The sequence below is a fragment of the Micropterus salmoides genome, unplaced genomic scaffold (genome assembly GCF_014851395.1).
Source record: "Micropterus salmoides isolate LMB-PRFRI ecotype aquatic unplaced genomic scaffold, ASM1485139v1 Ms_hic_scaffold_3, whole genome shotgun sequence".
Classification (NCBI taxonomy): Eukaryota; Metazoa; Chordata; class Actinopteri; order Centrarchiformes; family Centrarchidae; genus Micropterus; species Micropterus salmoides.
In genome coordinates this window covers 45,230-68,132 of record NW_024042261.1, presented here as the reverse complement: position 1 = coordinate 68,132, position 22,903 = coordinate 45,230, and the positions used below count along the sequence as shown (strand labels likewise).

At 40.6% G+C, this 22,903-nt stretch overlaps 1 protein-coding gene across 2 annotated transcripts in view; it reads left to right on the top strand.

Moving 5' to 3' along the window:
• The window catches only part of dok4 (docking protein 4), an 88,509-nt gene that overhangs the window by 31,202 nt on the left and 34,404 nt on the right, over positions 1 to 22,903 (top strand). For both annotated transcript variants that reach the window (XM_038693613.1, XM_038693614.1), the window contains one exon: positions 4,419 to 4,822. In XM_038693613.1, coding sequence (XP_038549541.1) covers positions 4,757 to 4,822 — 66 coding nt within the window. In that variant the 5' untranslated portion in view covers positions 4,419 to 4,756. The remainder of the gene's footprint in view (positions 1 to 4,418; positions 4,823 to 22,903) is intronic.

Genomic DNA, 22,903 nt, shown 5'->3' with positions numbered 1-22,903 from the left:
GACCATACAGCGGTCCAACAGGACAGGTTCCACTCAGAACAGGCCTCGCCATGGTCGACCAAAGAAGTAGAGTGCACGTGCTCAGTGTCATATCCAGAGATTGTCTTTGGGAAATAGACGTATGAGTGCTGCCAGCATTGCTGCAGAGGTTGAAGGGGTGGGGGGGTCAGCCTGTCCGTGCTCAGACCATACGCCGCACACTGGATCAAACTGGTCTGCATGGCTGTCGTCCCAGAAGGAAGCCTCTTCTAAAGAACAGTTTGCTGAAGACAAGCAGACTAAGGACGGATTACTGGAACCATGTCCTGTGGTCTGATGAGACCAAGATAAACTTATTTGGTTCAGATGGTGTCAAGCGTGTGTGACAGCAACCAGGTGAGTCAAGCATGCTGGTGGGAGTGTCCTGGTCTGGGACTCCATGAGTGCTGCCGGCACTGCGGAGCTACAGTTCACTGAGGGAACCATGAATGCCAACATGTACTGTGACATACTGAAGCAGAGCATGATCCCCTTCCCTTCAGAGACTGGGCCGCAGGGCAGCATTCCAACATGATAACGACCCCAAACACACCTCCAAGACGACCACTGCCTTGCTAAAGAAGCTGAGGGTAAAGGTGATGGACTGGCCAAGCATGTCTCCAGACCTGAACCCTATTGAGCATCTGTGGGGAATCCTCAAACAGAAGGTAGAGGAGCACAAGGTCTCTAACATCCACCAGCTCCATGATGTCATCATGGAGGAGAGGAAGAGGACTCCTGTGGCAACCTGTGAAGCTCTGGTGAACTCCAGGCCAAAGAGGGTTAAGGCAGTGCTGGAAAGTAACGGTGGCCACACAAAATATTGACACTTTGGGCCCAATTTTGACATTTTCACTTAGGGGGGTTTTGTTGCCAGCGGTTTAGACATTAATGGCTGTGTGATGTGGTGTTTTGAGGGGACAGATTTACACTGTTATACAAGCTGCACACTCACTGCTTTAGTTCAGTGTTGTCACATGAGGGGTGTACTCACCTTTGTGAGATGCTGTGTATATATATATGATGTTGATGTGGTCATATGGAATGAAAGAAGAGGAGTTTGCATTATTTTGTTTCCTTCTAGTCATGATGGTGCTTATTCAAGCTTAGTCATTATGGCTCTTTTATGCCAGTACTGAAGCTCATTGGTTTCATTTCAGTGGACTTAATAGCATATCATCAAACCTGAGTTATGACAGCAGTCAGTGGATCATTGAGTTCTGTATGGGACACATAACCTGAAATACTTAAAATATTTGAAATGCATTGGTCTAGTTTCATAAACTCAAAATCTCAAATGGTTTAAAGGCAGGCATCCATGTGAGGTATGTCACATTTTCTCATGCTCCACCATAAAGCTTTAGTTCTGTTTAATATGAAAGAACAGCACACTCTTCCTGTTCCTTCCTGTTGCTGTGTTAATAAACTGGCAGATTTTGCACCAAGGCTTTACCACCATTGTTTCTGTCACATTCTCTGAAATTTGTTGCCACCCGAAGACTCTTATCAGGTCAAGAAAACACATGTGGCATGGGAAATGACAAGAAATCTTGTTTATTATTATATAGCTAAAAATTATAAAGACCAAGAATATGGGTGAAAGCAGCATTCTGGACGAGCTGCAGCTGTATGATTGATTTTTTACTAAGACATGTGAAGACACTGTCACAATAGTCACTACCAACAGTTTTTCTGTAACCTGTTAATCTAGAAACACCCTTTATTTGCCTATTGAAATTTAGGTCAGGGTCCATAACTACACCAAGATTTCTGGTTTGATTTGATTTTAGTGTCATGGATTCAAGGCAAGCACTGACTTTGATCTTTCTTGTTTGGGGCCAAAAACAGTTATTTCACTTTTTAATGTTTTTACTTGTAGAAGGTTCTGGCACACCCACTGGCTCATATGTTTCATATATGGTTATCAAAACATTTACCCAGGGGACAATTATGACAGTGTTGTTGAGTATAATCAATGAGATTTTTTTCAATTTCATCAAAGAACTGGCTGAGTTTACTTAGAAGTTGCTGCAACTGACTTAGGACCTAAAGAAGCAATTGCATACTGTTATCAGATTTCTTTCATGTATAAACAAAGGTAAGTTAGTAATTATTGGTACAAACCACCACATAGGTTTGCTGCTATTTACATCTGAATAAATTAAAAGCATTCACAGTAAAACACAAAGCCGTAAACAAAACATTAACATATTTGATAGCTCGATATTTGGTCTCCACCAGCTCCTGGGGGAAATATCTGGCTCTTCAGCTGCAAAATGCTCCACTGTGTTCACCGGCTAATCTCTAACGAAGTCTGTCTGCTTTTTTCTGCTGAGCAGGTAGAGTGGGTATTTAGACCCTTTTCACTGAAAACTCCTGCCTGCTGCTCGAAACAAGGTTTATAGGAGTGTTGAAACTGAACAGTTGCAAGTTGTAAAACCCCCAAAAATGAGCTTAAAGACAGAGAGAGGAACAGCAGAGTTGGATGGAAATTGTCTTTGGGTTTGTCACTATGAGCGACCCCTTTCACATAACATAGTCATTTGATCCATTGTTAACATATTAATATTGAATAAAGATAACAGATTTAAATTACAATTGCAATATTGGTCAGAAAAATTGCTGTTATTTCTTAATTTGATATTTATCCAAATCCTTCATCCCTTGTACCTGGCAGTACTAAAATAAAGATAAAGGCCTACCAGAGGCTTCTAGTATATCTTTCAATGTGCTTAATTATTTATGGTGAACACACTAAATGTCCACAATTGATTGTGGTAATGACTAATTCATGAATAGCACACCTTAAAAACAGTGCATTCTGAACACAATATTTAAGGTGGGTCAATTGAACACAGATTTGTCATATTAGCCCTAGGTACTCTGCCTCTATTTAGAGGGTGACAAAAGGTTGTTGTTGTATTTACATATTCTGCATCTGCGTGTGTATGTTCTAGTCAGTGACATCTGTGGGTGCATATTTGTGTGCTCTTTTTAGTCTGATTTGTATGTTTAATGTTTAATAGTCTTTTTTGCCTGAGGCACTCAACTAAACCAACATTGCTATAATGATGAGCCTCTCCCTGTCTCCTTGTTTGCCAGTCTGTGTGTATGTATGTGTGTGTGTGTGCGTGCGCCTGTGTGTGCTGTATTAATGATCCCCTTGTTAAAGTTTAATGTCTCTGTTCCACTGTTGTCAGGGAGATTTACCACTGAGCCCTATGGGAAATGTCTGCCCCACTGCTCCTATCCCGATGGCAAACACACACTCCTACACACATGCACATTAGATTGCATATACAATGATTGGTCATATAAGTCACATCTCCACTTGTATATCCGTTTCATTACTGCAAGTGAGTCAGTGAAGACGGCAAGTGTCCTCGCTCCCTGGAGGAGTAATGTGGGTCTTTGTGTGTGTTTCTGCTGTACTTCAAATAGCTTACTCCAGCACTAGGTCAAGCACATTGTTGTAGGGCGGCTCCGGCTTAGGGGAGCGGGTTGCCCGTTAATTGGTAGATCAGCTCCCCGACTCCTCCAGTCTGCATGTTGAGGTGTGTTCTTGGGAAAGATACAGAACCCCAAATTGGCCCCGATGGCTGTGCTGTCGGTGAATGAGTGTGTGTGAATGATTAGCTCCTTTCTGATGAGCAGTTAGCTCGTTGCATGGTAGCCTCTGCCATCACTGTATGAATGTGTGTGAATGTGACATGTAGAGTAAAGCGCTTTGAGTGGTTGGAAGACATAAGTACATGTATAGTATTAGACATGGTGATTTGATTGTTAACGGTTAAAAACAGTTAAATAAACGGTTGAGTGCAGCTGTAACGAATGAGGACAAATGAGGACAACTAAGGACACTGGAACCATGTTTGCACTAAGGATACATATCCCCAGCAGCAATGCAACACACTGAAAGTGCTGAAAGGACAAAGAGATCAGGTATTTGAAATGGAGATTTATCTAGATGTAAGCAGGGAATAAACAGTATGGCATGATGGGTGAGCAGACTAAACCTCATACCTTTTATTTCCTGGGTACAGTACCTCCTAATAGATTCTCCCTCCCGTCATCCTTTGATAAGCATTACAGCTGTATGTCATGGCACTACACATACACGCATACACAAGCTCACATGTGTGCTCATTTACTCAAATTCAAACACACACTGACTCAAACAAAGGCAAAATATAACGAGACATACAGCATACTGTACGTTACAGCACACTTTCATGTCATAAGCAGCCTTCCTGCAGACCTGCCCTCACTAATGGTGTGTGCTACCAGCATGAATAATGGAAGATAATGTTGTGCTCCTCACTCTCCAATGAATAATATATATATATATTTCTCACTCTCTACTCTCTCTTTTCTCTACCTGTTTTCTGTCCATTTCTTAGAGATGCCAAAGAGCGAATTGAGGGAAGACCCATCTGGTGAAGACTGAATGAAAAGACGTGAGTAAAGGAACAATACAAGAGGGGCAAGAGGCAAACAAGGAGGGGAAAGAATCCAACAGAGGAGAGCAAAAGGAAGCAGAAGGAGGAGAAAAGGGAACATACACAAAGTCCTGAAAGAGACGGACAGGACTGAAAGTGAAAGAGAGGAAACCACACAAGACAAACAATCTGGGAGCTTTGGAAAGGTAGGAGGGGAAAGCGAGGAACTAGTTTAGGGAGGGAAGAAACATCTGGATGGTCTCCTCAGTAACGGCCAGCAGGTCACCCCCTCTCCGAAGATGGCCTCCAACTTCAACGACATTGTCAAGCAGGGCTACGTACGCATGCGCAGCCGCAAGCTGGGGGTGAGTGTGTCTATATATGTGAGTGTGTGCGTGTGTGTTGTCTCTCCATTGAAATGTTTTATCACATCCATCACAAAAGGACATGCCTAGTCTTACATTGTAAAGTAAGATTCTCAACAAGATTACTCTGCAAGTTTCCAGAGTTACTGCTATCCTTATGTTGTTGTTGAAGCTACATATAGTATTCATATATCAGGATGTGCACACTTGTGCAGTATCTGACCTTTACATAATTGTGGGATACTTCGCACATTTACTCCTTCAGGCTGACCAAGGTGATTGCTATGCTAAATCATGTTTAATTCTTTGTAGATGGGTGGGAGGGCTTTTCATATTGATAACTCTCATACTTCATGAATCTTTAACAGTTGAAGGCAATCCCTGTTGACAACTTCCATATGTACAGTATATATCAGCCACTGTGTACAGTATGAACTCCACTCATTGTCCATGACTCAACTGTACATTAAATAAGCTTATAGGGGACTACATTAAAATGATAATGTAAATCTGAAAATTAAAATGTAATTCCATGATAACATAATTTTAACATATTTGTGTTTTATTTTAGTAAAAATGAAAATTAAATAATCAAAAATGCATTTTCATTTTCCCATACTTGCATTGGCATTCTATGACCATATTAAAATGAAAATGGAAAAGAATCCGTGTATACTGTTCTTTGATTATTTCGGTTTCAAAACCGAATCAGAAAAATAAAATAAAAAAGTTGTTTTTTGGCTTTTCCCTTTTAAACCAAGACAGATAAACAGAAAACAAATAATCAAAATCAGTTTGTTTTTCTGTTTTAAAACTAATACAAAAATATTGATTTTGATATTTAATATGTCCAATTAGTGTAGCTTTGTGTGTTACACTTGATAAACCTGCAGTAGATACACTTGGCGGTGCCTGATTAAATGTAATTAAGATGAGCTTGAACGTCAACATAGGTGGGTTTTTAGTTAGAAAAACAGGAGGCTCAACGTTCAGTTTGTAACTCACTATCAACTGGGACAGGAACAGGAACGCCTCAGACACTGACAGAGAATACTCTGTTTTTTAAGATTTCTTCAGTATCAAATTAATTCAGTGATAGTTGTCAGTACATCCAATAGTGGATTAAATATATAATAGGATTAAAATGTTCGGGTAATTTTCGTTCAGCCTCTCTCTCACTGTTTCGACCTGAGCTTTATTTTCTTTGTGAGATGGTAGAATTTAGAAAGTTGCGCGGCGCTGTGGAGAACCTCCAGCTGCAGTAACGCATGGATTAGGCTACGCGTAAAATCAGGTGCGTCGGACTTCATCCGGCCAGGGGGAACGACCCCCGACCGTCCAGCGCGCCGGTTCCGCCGGCAACACAGCCCACAGTAGGTCTACCGGTTGGGGAGCGGGGCGCTGGAGTGTACAGGGCGAGGGAGAGGAGGTCGCTGATCATTACCTCTGGTTGGATGAAGCCCGATGCAGAGCACAGCTGTTGCAAACAGGCGCACGTGTACAGCAGCCAGTTAGTTTGAAAACCAGTACGGATACAACACCGGATAGAACAAATTCAGCTGCTTTGTTTTTCTGTTTTGGTTTTAAAACAGAAAAACAAAAACAGATGTTTTTTTTGTTTTGTTTTCTGTTTACCGTAATACTTCGATTAATAGCCCGGGCTTTTGTTTGCTAAAATCACTGAATTGACCCTGCCTATATTTGGGACAGGCGTCCATATGAGACAGGCCTTTAATTAATTTTGCACAAAACTGAAACTACAATGAAAACAGTTTATTTATTTCATTTTAACAGTATGAATATTGTATGAAAAATATCAAATAATATCAAATTGACCCTTACAGACTAAAGGAGTATAAATAATCAAGGAAGGGGCACGTTCAGAATTATCGTGCGCTTCAAAGGTAAAAGGAGTCGGCACTTTTTTCTCTTTTACCATGCCAGTTACTCCGGTAAATCTATAGGAATTAGACTTTGGCTCGTTGTTTCTGTTAAATGATCACAACTATTGAATTGTGGAGAATTTAACCGATCTAAGGGTTTGTAGCATGTTCATACTGACATATTGATCATACGTTTACAATTCAAGCAGCTTAGAAGCAGGTAAAGCAGGCGACCCCGCGGGGTTTAAGAGGTTTTATACATCCAAAGAACTTCTATAAAAAGCAGACCAGGTTTAATCGAGACCTGCGTTTATTTGTCAAAATCTGTTCCCACACCAGGCCAGTGAAGGGGACAAGCGACAATTTGGGACTGAAGTTTTACGGTATCTGTTTTGGTTTTAAAACAGAAAAACCAAAAAACAAGTTGTTTTTTTGATTTTCCCGATATGGTTTTGAAACGAAATAATCAAAGAACAAACCATACATGTTAATTAAAATTTCAAAATAAAAATGCTATTTAAACAATGTAAGCTGATTTTTCATTAATGCAAACAATATTTATGTCAAAATGAAAAAGCACTTTTCTAGCACTTTGAAAAAGAAAATGAAAATGGCATTTAATTTTCAAAGACTTAACCTGCTGTACAGCGGACAATATTCAAATCCATTCAATTTACATTTACATGTCACCATGCTCTTTTGGTGTCAAAATGAAAATGAAATCTTTCAATCCTCTGATCAAGGCAGGTCTGCAGTTAGAACCCCACTTTTCCTTCAGTGACTAGGTTCATTAACATTTACAAGTTCTGCCTAATGACCTATTGATAATTTTTCCAACCTACTTTAGATGAAACCAGGCCCACTTCCATACGTCTTGACGGCATATGACAGATGAATTGATGAGACAAGGATTAGGTACATGCAGCCAGAGAGTTTCTTGGGTAAACTCATGCATCATGCATCATACCCAGCAGGCTGGGTATCAGGCTAGCATGTTACAGGCTAGCTGGCTGGTTTCTGGCAGGCTGAAGAGCAGTTGTGTAGATGAAACTGGTGACCCAGTCTGCTATTGATTCTCAGCCAAGGCTTTGCAGATTCTTTTTTTGGAGCCAGCGAAATAACTTGCCTCTCTGTGACTGACGGTGGTGGCCTTCCTCCATGTTGCCTTGAGCTCAATCAGGTAGCAAATCAAATGCAAAAGTTTATGAGAAACAATGTCTAGGTCCATTTTGGTCAGTCCTTACTGTCACAAGTGTCGAGTGCAGGCAAGGGAACAACAGGGATTTGGACCCAGGCAGAAGTTTCAGTTTTCTTAATTTATTAGTAGGAACACAACAAGGTACTAGCTCACGCTGATGTGCCAGGTAATGTCCAAACAGAATTTGAATAAATTTTAAGGCGTCATTCCAAAGTCCACAAACAAAAGAAAATCAATAAATCCAGGGTAGGCAGGCAAGAACCAAGATACCAAAATACAGGACAAACAAACACTCAGACGAGGGTAACGAGCAGAGATGCTAGACACAAAACAAAGACAGACTGACCGACAAAGTATCAGAGAAGCACATGGACTATATATACATAAACACAAGCTGGCAGGGTGATTACACACAGGTGAAACACATTGGGCAATCAACAAGGAAAGCACAGACCGGAAGTAAAGCAAAACAAGATACAAGATGCACAGGACACTTTCAAAATAAAACAGGAAACTAAACGTTTTTTCTCTTAAAGTACAACTTTTTTGCTTGGAATAGTACCTCCCTCCCCCGGCTCAGTAATGTAAAAACTTTTATCTACAATGGACCTAATATGCCGTCACAGATTTGGATTAGTAGTTTGTTTCTGTTGGCTAATGAAAACTAAGGTTTTAATACTAAGTATGTTGCTAAATGGCATTAAGATGTAGACTTTGTATGACCTCTTGTTAAAGGGATTGAACATCTTTTCCATCCATCTATTCTGTCTACATTTCTGCCTTTGGCTTGAGCTGCATAAACTGCATGGGGAATGCTTATTTGAGTGAGCGTGAGTCACATTCAGATGGCGTAGGCAGTGGAATTCAACTTTGCATGACTCATATTATGGAAACGAACACAAATCAATTTGAGCCAGGTTCTGTTCACCAGCTTCAAATAATGGTCTCCTCCGCTATCACTTCTCCCACAGCCGAATGAACCACACTGTTTAGCTCTCAGAGGGGACTGATGAAATTCCTATTCCAGCATGAACTCAGTGCTTAGGATATTACCAAAATAAAGTTTCTTGTCCTTCAGTTTTCAGTTTTCTTTTCAGTTTTAGCTCAGTTAATGGCTTAGGTATAAAATCAAATGAGGCCTCTGGGAAATAAGGTTTTATCTTTTTAGTGCTTGATCTTCAGTGACCATTCTGTTTATATTTAAAGTGCCTTGTGTACAAATGTGTGTAAGCAAAAGAGAGAAAATGTATGTGTTTATTCTTGCTCTTACTGGCAGATCCAAATCTTCTCACATGGATGGAATAAGTACTGGGAGGGGATGTGTGTGTGTTGACCTTTGAAATAGAACTCGCACAATCAGATGTCCACCATCTTGGTCCAGATAGAAATACTGTTTATTAAGAAGTACTGGATGGATCACCATGAAATCTTTTATTGACATTAATTTTCTCAAGAAGGTGAATCCCAGTGACTTTGGGGAATCACCTTGACTTGTTTTTCCGGTGGCCCAATGAAGTTCATGGTCATGGTTTTTAGTGAAATGTCTGGACATTAACCTTTGTACAGATATATAGTGACTGTTTCTGGTTACACAAAAATGACTCTTAATTACTCTTTAGAAAAGGTCCTTCTCTGTAGGGATGTTTTCCATAATGTTGTCAGACACGATGTAATGTGACATTTCTCCTGTTGTCTAGGTCACAAAGGGACTCTTGCAAATAAGGGTTAGAAAGTTAAGGAATTTACAACAAGTCATTTTAGTTTCCCATTTTTAAATCAGCATCAGAAACGAGTTTTCACACTTATAGTTGAGTTAAAGTTGTGTCCCATGTTTTTGTGTCTAATTGTCACAATCTAATGTAAATTAAAAAGTTTCTAACCCTTATTTGCAAGAGTCCCTTTGTGACCTAAAAACAGTAGAAATGTCACCGCTAGCTCTGGTTTAAAGCAACATCAAAAACTATTGCTGGAATTCTTGTTCTTTAAAACCATTATCCAGCACTGGGACACAGGGCTGTGCTGGATCCATGCACTTTTAAATAAATAGGTTACACGGCTGAGTCGATGCAGATTCTCCTCTCCTCTGTCTGCTCTATGAGGAGGAGAGGAGGGCTTTGAATTTGCTGTTGAAATTGTCTGGCTTTGATGCTGAAAATGATTGTTTACTGTCCTCCATCATGAAGCTGAGAGATGGAGGTCTAAGGATCGGTCTGTTTTTGTTCATTTGCCCATTTTTACCTGGCAGTTTCTCAGTCAGCAATAATCACATTTGGATACTCATCAGGAGTTCAGAAGTCAAACTGATTACCCCATGAGATGTGCTACAAATATAGCCAACACACGAGCAAAACTCATATTTACAGTGCATTTTGAGCTTGTAGCTGAATTAACCAGACCAAAGTGATTTTGCAGTTTCTCTCTTTCTGTCTGACTGTCTCTCCTCCTCTCTCTCTCTTTGGGAATGTTTTTTTGTGTTTTTCTTTGAACACTAACTGCTCTCGTTTTTTGTCTTTTTTTCCCCTCATACTGCCCCTGCCATTTACTTGCGTTGTGTTCTTTCTCCCTCTGCTGTTTTCTGCCCAGAGCACTGATTCTTCACATCTCATTCTTCCTTTTCTACCTCATTATCTGTATCCTTCCTCCACATTCTTTCTGTGCCATCTATCTCTCTCTTTTTTGCCCTATTTCATTTGCTCTACCCAGCTGGGGTGCTTTGGATATGAAAATGTCTTCACTGGTTTTAGGATGGCACAGTAATGGATGATAGTCTTTAAAAAAGATGGAACTCCTCATGTTTCAATCAGTAACTCTAAAGTAAGCCTCTTAACTGTAATTCTGAGTACGATATTCTAACTACAATATTTCCCTGCAAAAGGAGGGGGGGGGGGGGGGGGGGTTCCAGATAGACTGGTAAATTGAAAAGTTTAACTGTCTTTATGTTTACCCTCCTCTTCAACTCAATCATCCAATACAACACTCACGTTTAGCGTTAAGTAAGTAACTTTATTTATATAGCACCTTTCAAGAGCAGAGAGAGAGAGAGAGACGCAACAAAGTGCTTCACAAATCAAATAAGGCAACCAACATACAGATAGACGTAGTCCACTGTACGGCCAAAGCTACACTGAACTATGGCTATGTAGTTAGTAATCTAAATACGTTCAGTATTAACAGTTACAGTATACAATTGACCTTTCGCCAAGCCACGTCCCCCTTAGTTACTGTCGCTAAGTCCGACAAACTGTTGGACCTGTCGGACTTATAGCACAGTGCTGCCACAGTCTATTACTGCACTCCCTGTCTAATTTTTTGAAAAAGCAATCTCAGAAAGAAGCAGACAGTTTTGCAGTTGCATTGTTCTTTTAACGGCAAGGTAGGTAAATTTGAGAAACCTGCCAGAAACTGCTGGATTTTGAAAGTATCCAACAGAGAAACTCCCACCCCCTCCCTTCTGGGCTCCTTCCAAAGCCACGCCCTCAAAACACGTGAACACGCATTGCCGACAGCGCAGGAGGACGAGCACAGTGTGACGAGCGGAGTGGCAGCGGCTCACATCAGGGGTAAGAAAACATCTAACTTTATCATAATGAAAATAAACAACTAACCCGGCTGTTAGTACTCACTATCAAGCTAGCATGTTAATATTGGATAGGTTTAAAAAGACTGGCTTTGATTCAGTAACGAGTTGGCTAGCTAACTGTTAGCAACAGGTAGCTATGCTAACAGCTGTGGTAACATTGGGCAAAGCTAAAAACAGGCTGATTCACCTTTTCCCTTTTCCATCAGTTACACTACACGAACGTGAAATCCGTGTTATACTCCTAACATGTACGTTGTTTTGCATGTTAGAGCTTCCACGGTGACAGCATTATTGTCTCTGATGAGGACTGCAACCCAGGGCCAAGCACAGACAGGACCAGGACCAGGACCGGCCCGGGGTCGAGGCGAAGCAGAGGAGGGAGGGCTGCCGGGGTCCAAGGAAGAAGAGGCAGGACGGGGAGGACGAGGTGCAAGCCAAGGAGCACATCTTCTAGGACCTGCGTCGAGCTTCACACTCCAACAACAGCATATGAACAGGTGTGTATATATATATATATTTTAATATTAGTCTATTGTCTCCCAGTGTGCTTGTCTCAAAGTTTCTCTGGTGTTTCCCCCTAAGCCCTTTGACTGTCAAAACTAAAGTGCTTTATAAATGTAATCCATCACTATTGTTATTACTTTTTTATTATCGTTTACTGATTACAACAACTAACTAATGTTCTGTCCTATTACACCAATCTTTCCAATTTTGGGTTCTAACAGCTATATATTCCTTTACAGGCCAGAATCTGAGGACTGTGGACAACATCCAGACTACTGTGTTTCCATGCACCACTCAAGGCTGATCTTCCAGACCCAAGACAGAGTAACAGACAGTTCAGTCAGGCAGCATACAGACAGTTTGGAGTGTGGCAGTGTGGAGCACTTGGTCACAGAGTCGTGATACTGAGTTGCTGTTTCTGGAAGATATGCAACTGTTCTCCTGATCCACTGGGACAATACAGAGGTTTAATCCCAGCAGGGTGGAAGATGTAATGTCACTAACTGCTACACAAATAATTCCCTTCACTGTGTGAATGAATACCTGTACATTGTTTTTGTTTAATTCCCAGGAGGGTAGAGAAAATACAAAGATATTTTTCCCTGTTCTAGATAATAGTTTCATTCTTTTTAAAATAAAATATTGAAAATGATAAATGCGTTTTCTTTACACTTGCAGCATAAACAATCAAACAACTACATTTATGTCTGAAATAATGAAATCCAAACGTGGTATAACACTTGTTTATTGTTATTATATACTACTAAAACTACAACCTATATCACAAATAGATACTTTTTAAACATCATTAAAAATGCGTATATACAGGAAGACAGACAAGGTGTGTCCAGAGGTGTCCTGACTGATTATGAAGACATTTCAGACTTTGCATGTAGCATCGTATCGCTGCTGTGGAGATGATTAAATATATCACAGTCACCTCTCTGACATGATTACCACATTTCAAAACCAACCATATTACTTTTTGTTGTACGTTTTGCTGTATCTAGCAACACAGTTGGGGCAGGGACACCTGACTGAACCCCATGTTGACGGGGATCATCAGGTCTCCTGGTTCTGCTTCTAGGCAGCTCCTCAGTAGTAGACAACCAGAGGAGGAGGAGGATATCACTCTGGAGGTCTGCAATGTAATTGTAGCCCTTCTCCACCTTTAATGAGTACAAGCTCCTGGACTTTTTGTTGTACACCTTGCTGTACCTGATAACACAGAAAGGAGGATCAGCTTAGTGAAAAGTTTGCAATACCTGACATTGTTTTCTTATACAGTAGTTAGCATTTCCACATAAAATGCAATCAAAACAGTAATTCAGCATCTATCTGTATTCCTCATACTGTTTAATATTTTTTGACTCATCACTTATAAATGTATTGAGTAAAATGCACAAGAGCACTCATAATGCAACATACTGAACTGTGTCATCAGCTTTTCTCCTGGCTGGTCTGTGGGTGGTTGTAATCCAGGCCAGCCAGCATGGTCCCATCAGCGTACTGGTGAGAAGCACAGGGTGTTGGAAGGCTGCAGGTGACCTGAGGGCGCAGTAGAAATAAAACATACAGTATTTCTTACTTCTGGTAAAATAAGTAATGGCAAAACACCAGTTACAGTAAAAGGTAAGACTGCTTTCCTCGTCAGGTCTGAGCTGACCGGGTGCGCGCATGTGGGCAGCTCCTGTAGCAGCAGGGCTGGTAGCCATGGCAGCGAGGGAGAGTGACAGTCAGCCAGCCAATCATTGCATTCGGTCCGAATGAAACGAGTGGCTGTGTTTACTGCAGCCCTGAGAGGACTACAGACAGCCGATTGTTATACTCTCTTTTTCAGAGCACCTAACTTTTTAATATGCATTGGTGTACAGTTTCAACAAATTTGACAAAAAGTGTTTCAGAAGCAACTTGCCTACCCTGCCTTTAAAGGTTGTATTCAGGCTGACATGAAAAAAATAAAGATAGAAGCTAAAGCCTACCGATTACAGAGTAAAAGTAAACCACTGTATTATTATTGACTATTGAGAAAGAGGAAAACGATATTACATTACATATTATATTACGATATTACAAGTGCCACAGGAACAGCGTTTGACTATATCTTGGTTTTACACACGAGTCAATGGAGCGCAGCCATGAAAGTGTCGAAGCTCAGTTAGAGCTAGACCTAGACTGCGCTGTGATTGGCCAGTGATTCGGGGCGGGGCTTAGCGAAGGGTCAATTGAAAATGAGCTATACACTGTTTGTATGGGTTCAGGGTTAGTTTTAGTCACAAAACACTAGAAAATTAAGTACCAAGATAAAAACATTGATTTAATTTTCTTGGAGGCTATGCTAGCTATGGGGGTAATCTTGGAATTCAATTCAATTCAATTCAATTTTATTTATATAGCGCCAAATCACAACAACAGTTATCTCACAGCGCTTTTCATAAAAGAGCAGGTCTAGACCGTACTCTATGATGCTATTTACAGAAGCCCAACAGTTCCCACCAAGAGCAAGCACTAGGCGACAGAGGCAAGGAAAAACTTCCTTTTAAGAGGCAGAAACCTCGAGCAGAACCATGGCTCAGGGTGGGCGGCCATCTGCCTCGACCGGTTGGGGTGAAGGAGAGAGAGAGAGAGAGAGAGAGAGAGAGGAACAGAGAGAGAGAGAGGGATGGAAGGCAGCCTACACAATATACACACAGAGGTACTGACAGTAAAGGTGATGTTGCTATAGACTAAATGAAAAATGGTACAGATATTTATAGTAGTGTTAATGATAACAATCGTAATGGTAATGACTATAATAACAATAATAACAATAGGACTAGTAACTAGTTGTTGTAGCAGAGGGTGTCGAGCAGGAACACGGGGGCAGCAGGTGACCCGCAGCCACAGATCCAGACTCCACAGCTCCAGAGCCAGAAAAAACTGCAGGAAGTGATAGGAGGAGAGAGGAGAGGGACGAGAAAGCACAAGACTACCAGAAAGGGGAGAAGTTGTGTTAGTAACATGCAATAATGGGATGAGGTTGCATACAGAGGGAGAGAAAGTAGAGGAGAGAGGAGCTCAGTGCATCATGGGAAATCCCCCGGCAGTCTAGGCCTATAGCAGCATAACTAAGGGATGGTTCAGGACTCACCTGAGCCAGCCCTAACTATAAGCTTTATCAAAGAGGAAAGTCTTAAGCCTACTCTTAAATGTGGAGATGGTGTCTGCCTCCTGAACCCAAACTGGAACCTGGTTCCACAGGAGAGGAGCTTGATAGCTGAACGCTCTGGCTCCTAGTCTACTTTTGGAGACTCTAGGAACCACAAGTAACCCTGCATTCTGGGAGCACAGTGCTCTGGTGGGGTAGTAAGGTACTATGAGTTCTTTAAGATAAGATGGTGCCTGACCATTAAGAGCTTTGTAGGTAAGAAGAATGATTTTAAATTCTATTCTGGATTTTACTGGAAGCCAATGCAAAGAAGCTAAAACAGAGAAATATGATCTCTTTTCCTGGTTCCTGTCAGAACACGTGCTGCAGCAGTTTTAATGGACTTTTTCAAGCAGCCTGATAATAAGGAATTGCAGTAATCCAGCCTAGAAGTAACAAATGCATGGACTATTTTTTCTGCATCATTTTTAGACAGGATGTTTTTGGATTGGATGGATGGATTTTTGCAATATTACGTAGGTGAAAAAAGGCGGTCCTTGAAATTTGCTTAATGTGAGACTTAAACGACATGTCCTGATCAAAGATAACACCAAGATTCCTCACAGTAGTGCTGGAGGCCAGGGCGATGCCATCAAGGGAAACTATATCTTTAGATAATGCGTCACGGAGGTACTTGGGCCCCAGAACAATAACTTCAGTTTTTTCTGAGTTTAACATTAGAAAATTACAGGTCATCCAGGTTTTAACATCCTGAAGGCACATTTGAAGTTTAGCTAACTGATGAGTTTCATCTGGTTTGATCGATAGATATAACTGAGTATCATCTGCATAACAATGAAAGCTTATGGAATGTTTCCTGATAATATTGCCTACTTTGGCGTGCATGGAGGACTCATCGTTAACATGTACAAACTGAAATCGATCTGATAAATAGGACTTAAACCAGCTTAGAGCGGTTCCTTTAATGCCAATGAAATGTTCCAGTCTCTGCAATAGGATCTGATGGTCAATGGTATCAAATGCATTACTAAGATCTAATAAAATCAGTACAGAGACAAGTCCTTTGTCTGATGCATTGAGGAGGTCATCAGTAATTTTCACCAGTGCTGTCTCTGTGCTATGATGAGCTCTAAATCCTGACTGAAAATCCTCAAATAAACTATTGCTCTGTAGAAAGTCACACAGCTGTTTAGCAACTGCTTTCTCCAGAACCTTAGAGAGAAATGGAAGGTTAGATATAGGTCTATAGTTGGCTAAAACATCCGGATCAAGTTTGGGCTTTTTCAGAAGAGGTTTAATTACAGCTACTTTAAAGTACTGTGGTACATAGCCTGTTGATAAAGATAGATTGATCATATCTAGTAGAGAAGTGCTGACTAAGGGTAAAACGTCTTTAAGTAACCTAGTCAGGATAGGGTCTAAGAGGCAGGTTGATGGTTTAGATGAAGAAATTATTGTTAATTAAGTTAGTTGGTAAAGACTGAGGGATGCAAAGCAGTCTAAACATATATCTGGTTCTACAGCTGTTTCTAAGGTTCCTGAGTTAAGAGATAAGTCGGTGCCAGTTGGGGGCAGGTCTTGGTGAATTTTGTTTCTAATAGTTAGAATTTTATCATTAAAGAAGCTCATGAAGTCGTAACTACTGAGAGCTATGAGAATACATGGCTCAATAGAGCTGTGACTCTCTGTCAGCCTGGCTACAGTGCTGAAAAGAAACCTGGGGTTGTTCCTATTTTCCTCTATTAATGACGAGTAGTACGCTGCTCTGGCATTACGGAGGGCCTTCCTATAAGTTTTAAGACTATCTTGCCAAATTAAACGAGAATTCCAGTTTGGTGGAACGCCAATTCCTCTCAAGTTTCTGCGATATTTGCTTTAATTTGTGAGTTTCAGTATTATACCATGGAGCTAACCGTCTTTGTTTTAGTATTTTCTTTTTTAGAGGGGCTACAGAGTCGAGTGTCATTCGCAGCAAGCCTGCAGCACTATCAACAAGATGATCGATTTGGGAGGGACTGAAATTAGCATAGGAGTCCTCCGTTACTTTGTGACTTGATAATGAATTTAGAGCTGATGGAATCGCATCCTTAAATTTAGCTACAGCACTATCAGACAGACATCTTGTATAGAAATGTTTGCCCAATGGCGTGTAGTTCAGCAATACAAACTCAAAAGTTATCAAACAGTGGTCGGACAAAGAGGGATTCTGTGGGAACACTATTAAATGTTCAATTTCAATACCATATACCAAAACAAGGTCGAGGGTGTGGTTAAAACAGTGAGTCGGTTCATGAACACTCTGAGAGAAGCCAGTGGAATCTAAGAGAGAGATAAACGCAGTACTGAAGCTGTCATTCTCAACGTCCACATGAATATTAAAATCCCCTACAATAATAACTTTGTCCGTTTTATGGACTAAAGTTGACAAAAACTCTGCAAATTCAGATAAGAATTCAGAGTACAGGCCAGGTGCTCGGTACTCTATAACGAAGAGAATTGGTTGCAGTGATTTCCAACTTGGGTGCGAAAGACCAAGAACAAGGCTTTCAAATGAGTTATAGTTTAGTTTAGGTTTAGAGCTGATTAGTAGGCTAGAGTCGAAGATAGCTGCAACTCCACCTCCTCGGCCTGTGCGAGGAATGTGAGTATTAATATGACTGGGAGGGGTGGATTCATTTAGGCTAACATATTCTCCATCACCCAGCCAGGTTTCAGTAAGACAAAATAAATCAATATCATAATCTGATATTAGTTCATTTACTAGTACACCTTTAGAAGAGAGAGCTCTGATGTTTAAGAGTCCACATTTAACTCTCCTATTCGTTTGCACTATTGCTCTTGTGGTTTTAATCTTTATGAGGTTTTTATGCACAGCTCCTCTTCTGTTTACCTTTGATTTGAATAATTTCGATGGTCGGGGGGCAGACACCGTCACTATAGGATTTAGTAAGTAGTAAGTAACTCCTGAAATGGAGGAGCAGAGAAGTGTGTTAGACTGCGACTCTGCCTCCTGGTCTCAACTCTGGGTTGTCATGGATTTGGTCCACTAATAAACTTGGCCAGATTTCTAGAAATGAGAGCTGCTCCTTCCCAAGTGGGATGGATGCTGTCTCTCCGAATCAGACCAGGTCTTCCCCAGAAGGTCTGCCAATGATCTACAAAGCCCACATCGTTTGCTGGACACCACCTCGACAACCAGCGGCGGAATGACGACATGCGGCTATACATGTCATCACTGGTCAGATTTGGCAGGGGTCCAGAGAAAACTATGGTGTCCGACATTGTTGTTGCATATGTACACACCGACTCAACATTAATCTTAGTGACCTCCGATTGGCGTAACCGGGAGTCATAACAAATGAACTATAGAGATGCTATAGAAATGCTCTATAGAGCTGAGAGGAAATGATGATGATGATGATTCTCTGGTTTTGTCCGCTGGCAACTATCACATAGTCATTTCATCCATTGCAATATACAAATATTTATTAGTGCAGCTTTAAATTGGAAAATAAATCTGGTTTTGCTAGCTTTTGTTTTCGAATTGGTGAAACATTCAAGTTTTGGAAAGCATTAACAAAGTCTTAATAAGCCTCTGATTTCTCTGAGTGAAACGCTTGGACACCCTGGAGGGTGGCAGTTTCAGTCGGTGAGTTAACACAGTGCTGTTGAAAACTCAGGGGAGAGAGGAGGGCATGAATGCAAAGAGAGGTAAAAAGAGGGTTATCTCACTTAGTGTCTGCATCCTTAGGGCAGAGAGGACTTGCGCAGCTGAGGTCCTCCTCAAGGCTGGGTAGATAGACTACCAGAGTCATGCTTAATTTATCTCAACAGGAACAACAAAGTCAAAGGGAAAAGCCCCAGACATGCAAAGTCCCAGCCCATAGAGCCCTAATGTTTCCACGCAACCGTCTATTTTTCCTTTCCTGCATTGGTATTACCAGTCCTCTGAGTATAATGAACTATTGTATTGATGAGATTGATATTGATCAGACTTTGGGCATGGAACAAGGGTTTCAAAGCCCCACACCCTTCTTAACCAACCTCCCACTGATTAAGTATGCAGTCAATGCATTCAGATGGTTAATAGGCGCCATGTCTTAAAGCATATGTGAGATGTGTTTGCCCCATCTGTCCAAATGCTTAGCTGTGCCTTTTGGGTGTAGTGTAGACAAATTCTGCAAGTAGCAGTGAAACACATTTTTCATCCTTCAAATGCATCCACACACAAAAGCATTGGATGCATTCCAAACTTTGAGATTAGTAGGCTAAACACTCCTTGGACTAGTGTGTATTCAAATATAGAGAGAGCTGTTCTTAATGCATGACACCAGCATTGAAGTAGTTTATGGACATCATTTCCAGTAATGGCACATTCTGGAGAGACTAGAGTACCCTGAATGCATCCATTCACAAACTGAGCAAAAATCAACTATATTTTATGTTTCCAGCACTAGTCTTTAATACGTTTTAGATCTTAGATGTTCCTCTGCAGATATATGTTATGTTATGTCTAAAAACACAAACTATAACTTAATCACATAGATTAATAGAGGAAACAAAATCTACCTCAGTGCCATGGAGTCCTGGAAGAGTCTCACAGCTAGCATGCAGGATATATCGCTTCAGACACCTCCTCTGATCTCTGCTTATCAGCACAGATTCCTGTAAGACAATAATATGAGTTTCACAATCATGCCAATAAACCATGCTGGATAGTTTTCCCATTATAATCACTTCAGCTGTCTGCAAATGCACAGCATATGTGGGTTGGATTTAAGGGCTGCAGAGACACATGTGGCAGCTTTGGAGGGAAATACAGTACGTACAGCTTTCTTACTGATATCGGATGGATCATTTTAAAGTTTTAATTAAGTTAGCACTAATTTGTCGAAGTGATAGAGGCGATCTTCAGGGTGTTAATCTCTCTGCTCCAGATCTGATTGTCATATGCCATGCCCATGTTTCTGAATCTATATTCCTCAACTGCACTCTGAATTCACTAACATCTTGCACTTTATAACAGATTTATTTTAGTGATGATCTGCATTAGGGCTTATACAATTCATTGATTAAATTGATTACTAAAATGCATCAATGCAAATTCTTTGCATCAACCCTTCATTTAATCTACTGTATATAACTATATAGAACACTGTTTGGCATCGTGCTTACGCTGTGTGAACGCGACGTGATTATGAAGCCGCTGTTTCTAAAGTGGAGGAAGAGAGAGAAAATGGTGAGGGACAAAATGGTGTCCAAAGTATGGGATTATTTCAAGATAAAAGTAAACAACAACTCTGTAATGTTACAGTCCGTCCACTTTAAAACTAAACTGATGTCGCCTTGGCAACAGCACGACGGCATCTGATCAGAAAGCACCAGTGTTCTGCCAGCGGACCACAGACAAGGTAACAGTAACTTTAGCGTTTAACTGAAATCATGATTGGTTGTTGAGTTGAAGGCTAGCCAAAGTAAGCTGCAGTCCTCAGCTGAAAATGTGCACACGTGCGTTTGTTGTTCTCCTGGTTGGCCTGTGAGTTTGGGTTGTAACGTCACAGTCACGAGTTAACTGGGTGTCGAGGAGCTGCACCTTAGTATAACTTAGATATAACGTATAACGTAGAGCACTCGGGAGATGTTTGTGTTGGTAAAGCAGTTGTCCGGTTGTTGTTGGTCTGATGTTTGCTGTATGACACACTATGAATTTCCGAAAGGACTAATAAATATCTATCATCTATCAACGTACACAGCTGATCCCGTTACCAGGGTGGAGGGCGGCGGCAGTGCCCCCGCCAAACTAAAGTACTTCTTAAACGACACATTGATGAATCGATCAAATAATCTATAGAAGTTTCAAGTACTAAAATCATTGTTAGCTGCAGCCCTAATGACTGTCTTGTATATTGTGGTGTACTGTAATATTCCTTCTATTGTTTTATAATGCTGTCCTTTTTTGTATTGACCTTTGTGACGACCTGGCCGGGAATTCAGATTATTAAAATGTTCAATAATGTGCACTGTCCCTATTTAAACAAATAAATAAATAATTTCCCTGAAAGTATTTGCTGTATACCTACATTCATCTCGTCATCATGTGTGTACGCTTCTATGGTGCAAAGCAACAAAATACTCTGTGATCAGCTCATCTGTACTGAAGTCATTAGGAGTGGTAATCAGAGTTGACATAAGCGCATATAAACCAAATTTAAGCTAATATTCAATTTCCTTTTAGCTCTGTTTAGGTTTTCACCAACTCTGCAGACACCATGGCTATTTATTTTAATGCTCCACCATGTTTACCAGCTAGGCACAGAATTTGTCATTTTTTATCGAGGCTAGCGCAATGATACGAAAACACACCATTTTATCTGTGTTCATCACTACAAGCAGGGCCTTTCACAGTACATATTGGATGCATTTGAGTCATTGTATCAATTTAATATAAAATATTGATAAGTGTAACTTTAATGTTAGGCTTATGTGTTAACTTTCAAATTCCAAACATTTTGCTAATGTAGACTAACTTCAGACTTAACCTTCACAAAAACTGAAGAAAGGGATCCATGAGTTTGTATCAATCTGTGCACTGAGAGAAATAATACAATAAAACTACATGATGATCTTTTTACAGTTCAATTTTACACTCGCCCTGCTACATCCAGTTTTCTCTATTCAGTACAAAGAACCTGTAAACGTGTTTTATATGCCTTAAAGTCATCATTATATAAGCAGCTCTTTGAGACTAATAGGTTAGCCTGCTCTGTAGAGCCTGAGCTCCCTGATCTTGCATTCAACTTCAAATTCTCCTCCTAGCACTGCTCTGGCTGCACTGTGACCTCCGTGCTCCTCCACATATCGTCCTCCGCTTCTGCCGAGCACGCTTCTTCTTCTTCTCATCTGGTGCACCTTTTCTCTGTTTTTAGAGACAGTGCCTATAGCCGTGTTTATCAAGACGCAAATTCAGGTCACTTAGTCTGGACAGATTGTGATGCACTGCAAGAATACAGTATCATCTTCCTAGTTTAATGTTTGTTATTTTTTGAGAAATATGTAAAGATTAAAGCAAAGGACTACTTATTACAGACTTGTCTGTCATAAAGGCCAGGTGAAAAAACATTGTTGAGGTTTGGTTACAACAGCAGCAACCCAAGAAAATATGCTAAAACATAAGTACAAAACTAGAGAAATCTCTGTCTCTAATAAAAGCTGGTTTCAATGGCCTGTTTCTCTCTGCAACTGAGATAAATAAAGGCCACCATTAGAGAATTTACAGTTTGGACTGGACTTTGACATCTAACTGCAATCTTTCTAGAAAACTTCCCTGGCTCTACTTTGCCTTTTAAAGCTGAAGTAGGAATTTGTTTCAGAAGCCTTTTTTTATTATATTTGTTAATCAAATGCTCTGCCACAAAAATGAAAGAAATCTGGTATCTGCGGTTGTTGCAGGACTGTAAAAAGCATGACCAGTCATTTAATTCGGTCTGAATGCCCGTGTACTCACTGCAAATGTAAGCAAATGTGTTTTGGGGGTAGTGTCTTTTGAAAGGAAGCCTGAAGGGAGTGGGTGGGGTTTTTGCGGTTGGATACTTCTTTATACTTTATACTCACTTTCTTCTTTGATGGCTGGTTTGCATGAAGATGTATAAGTGCTAGTATTAGTGTCTAATTAGTAGCACAGTGTTCTGTATGCATTCTGGGACCTGCACCACACCTGCCTCACACCTCCGCCTCCTCGTCACCCCTTCGCTCTTATGAACTTTACATT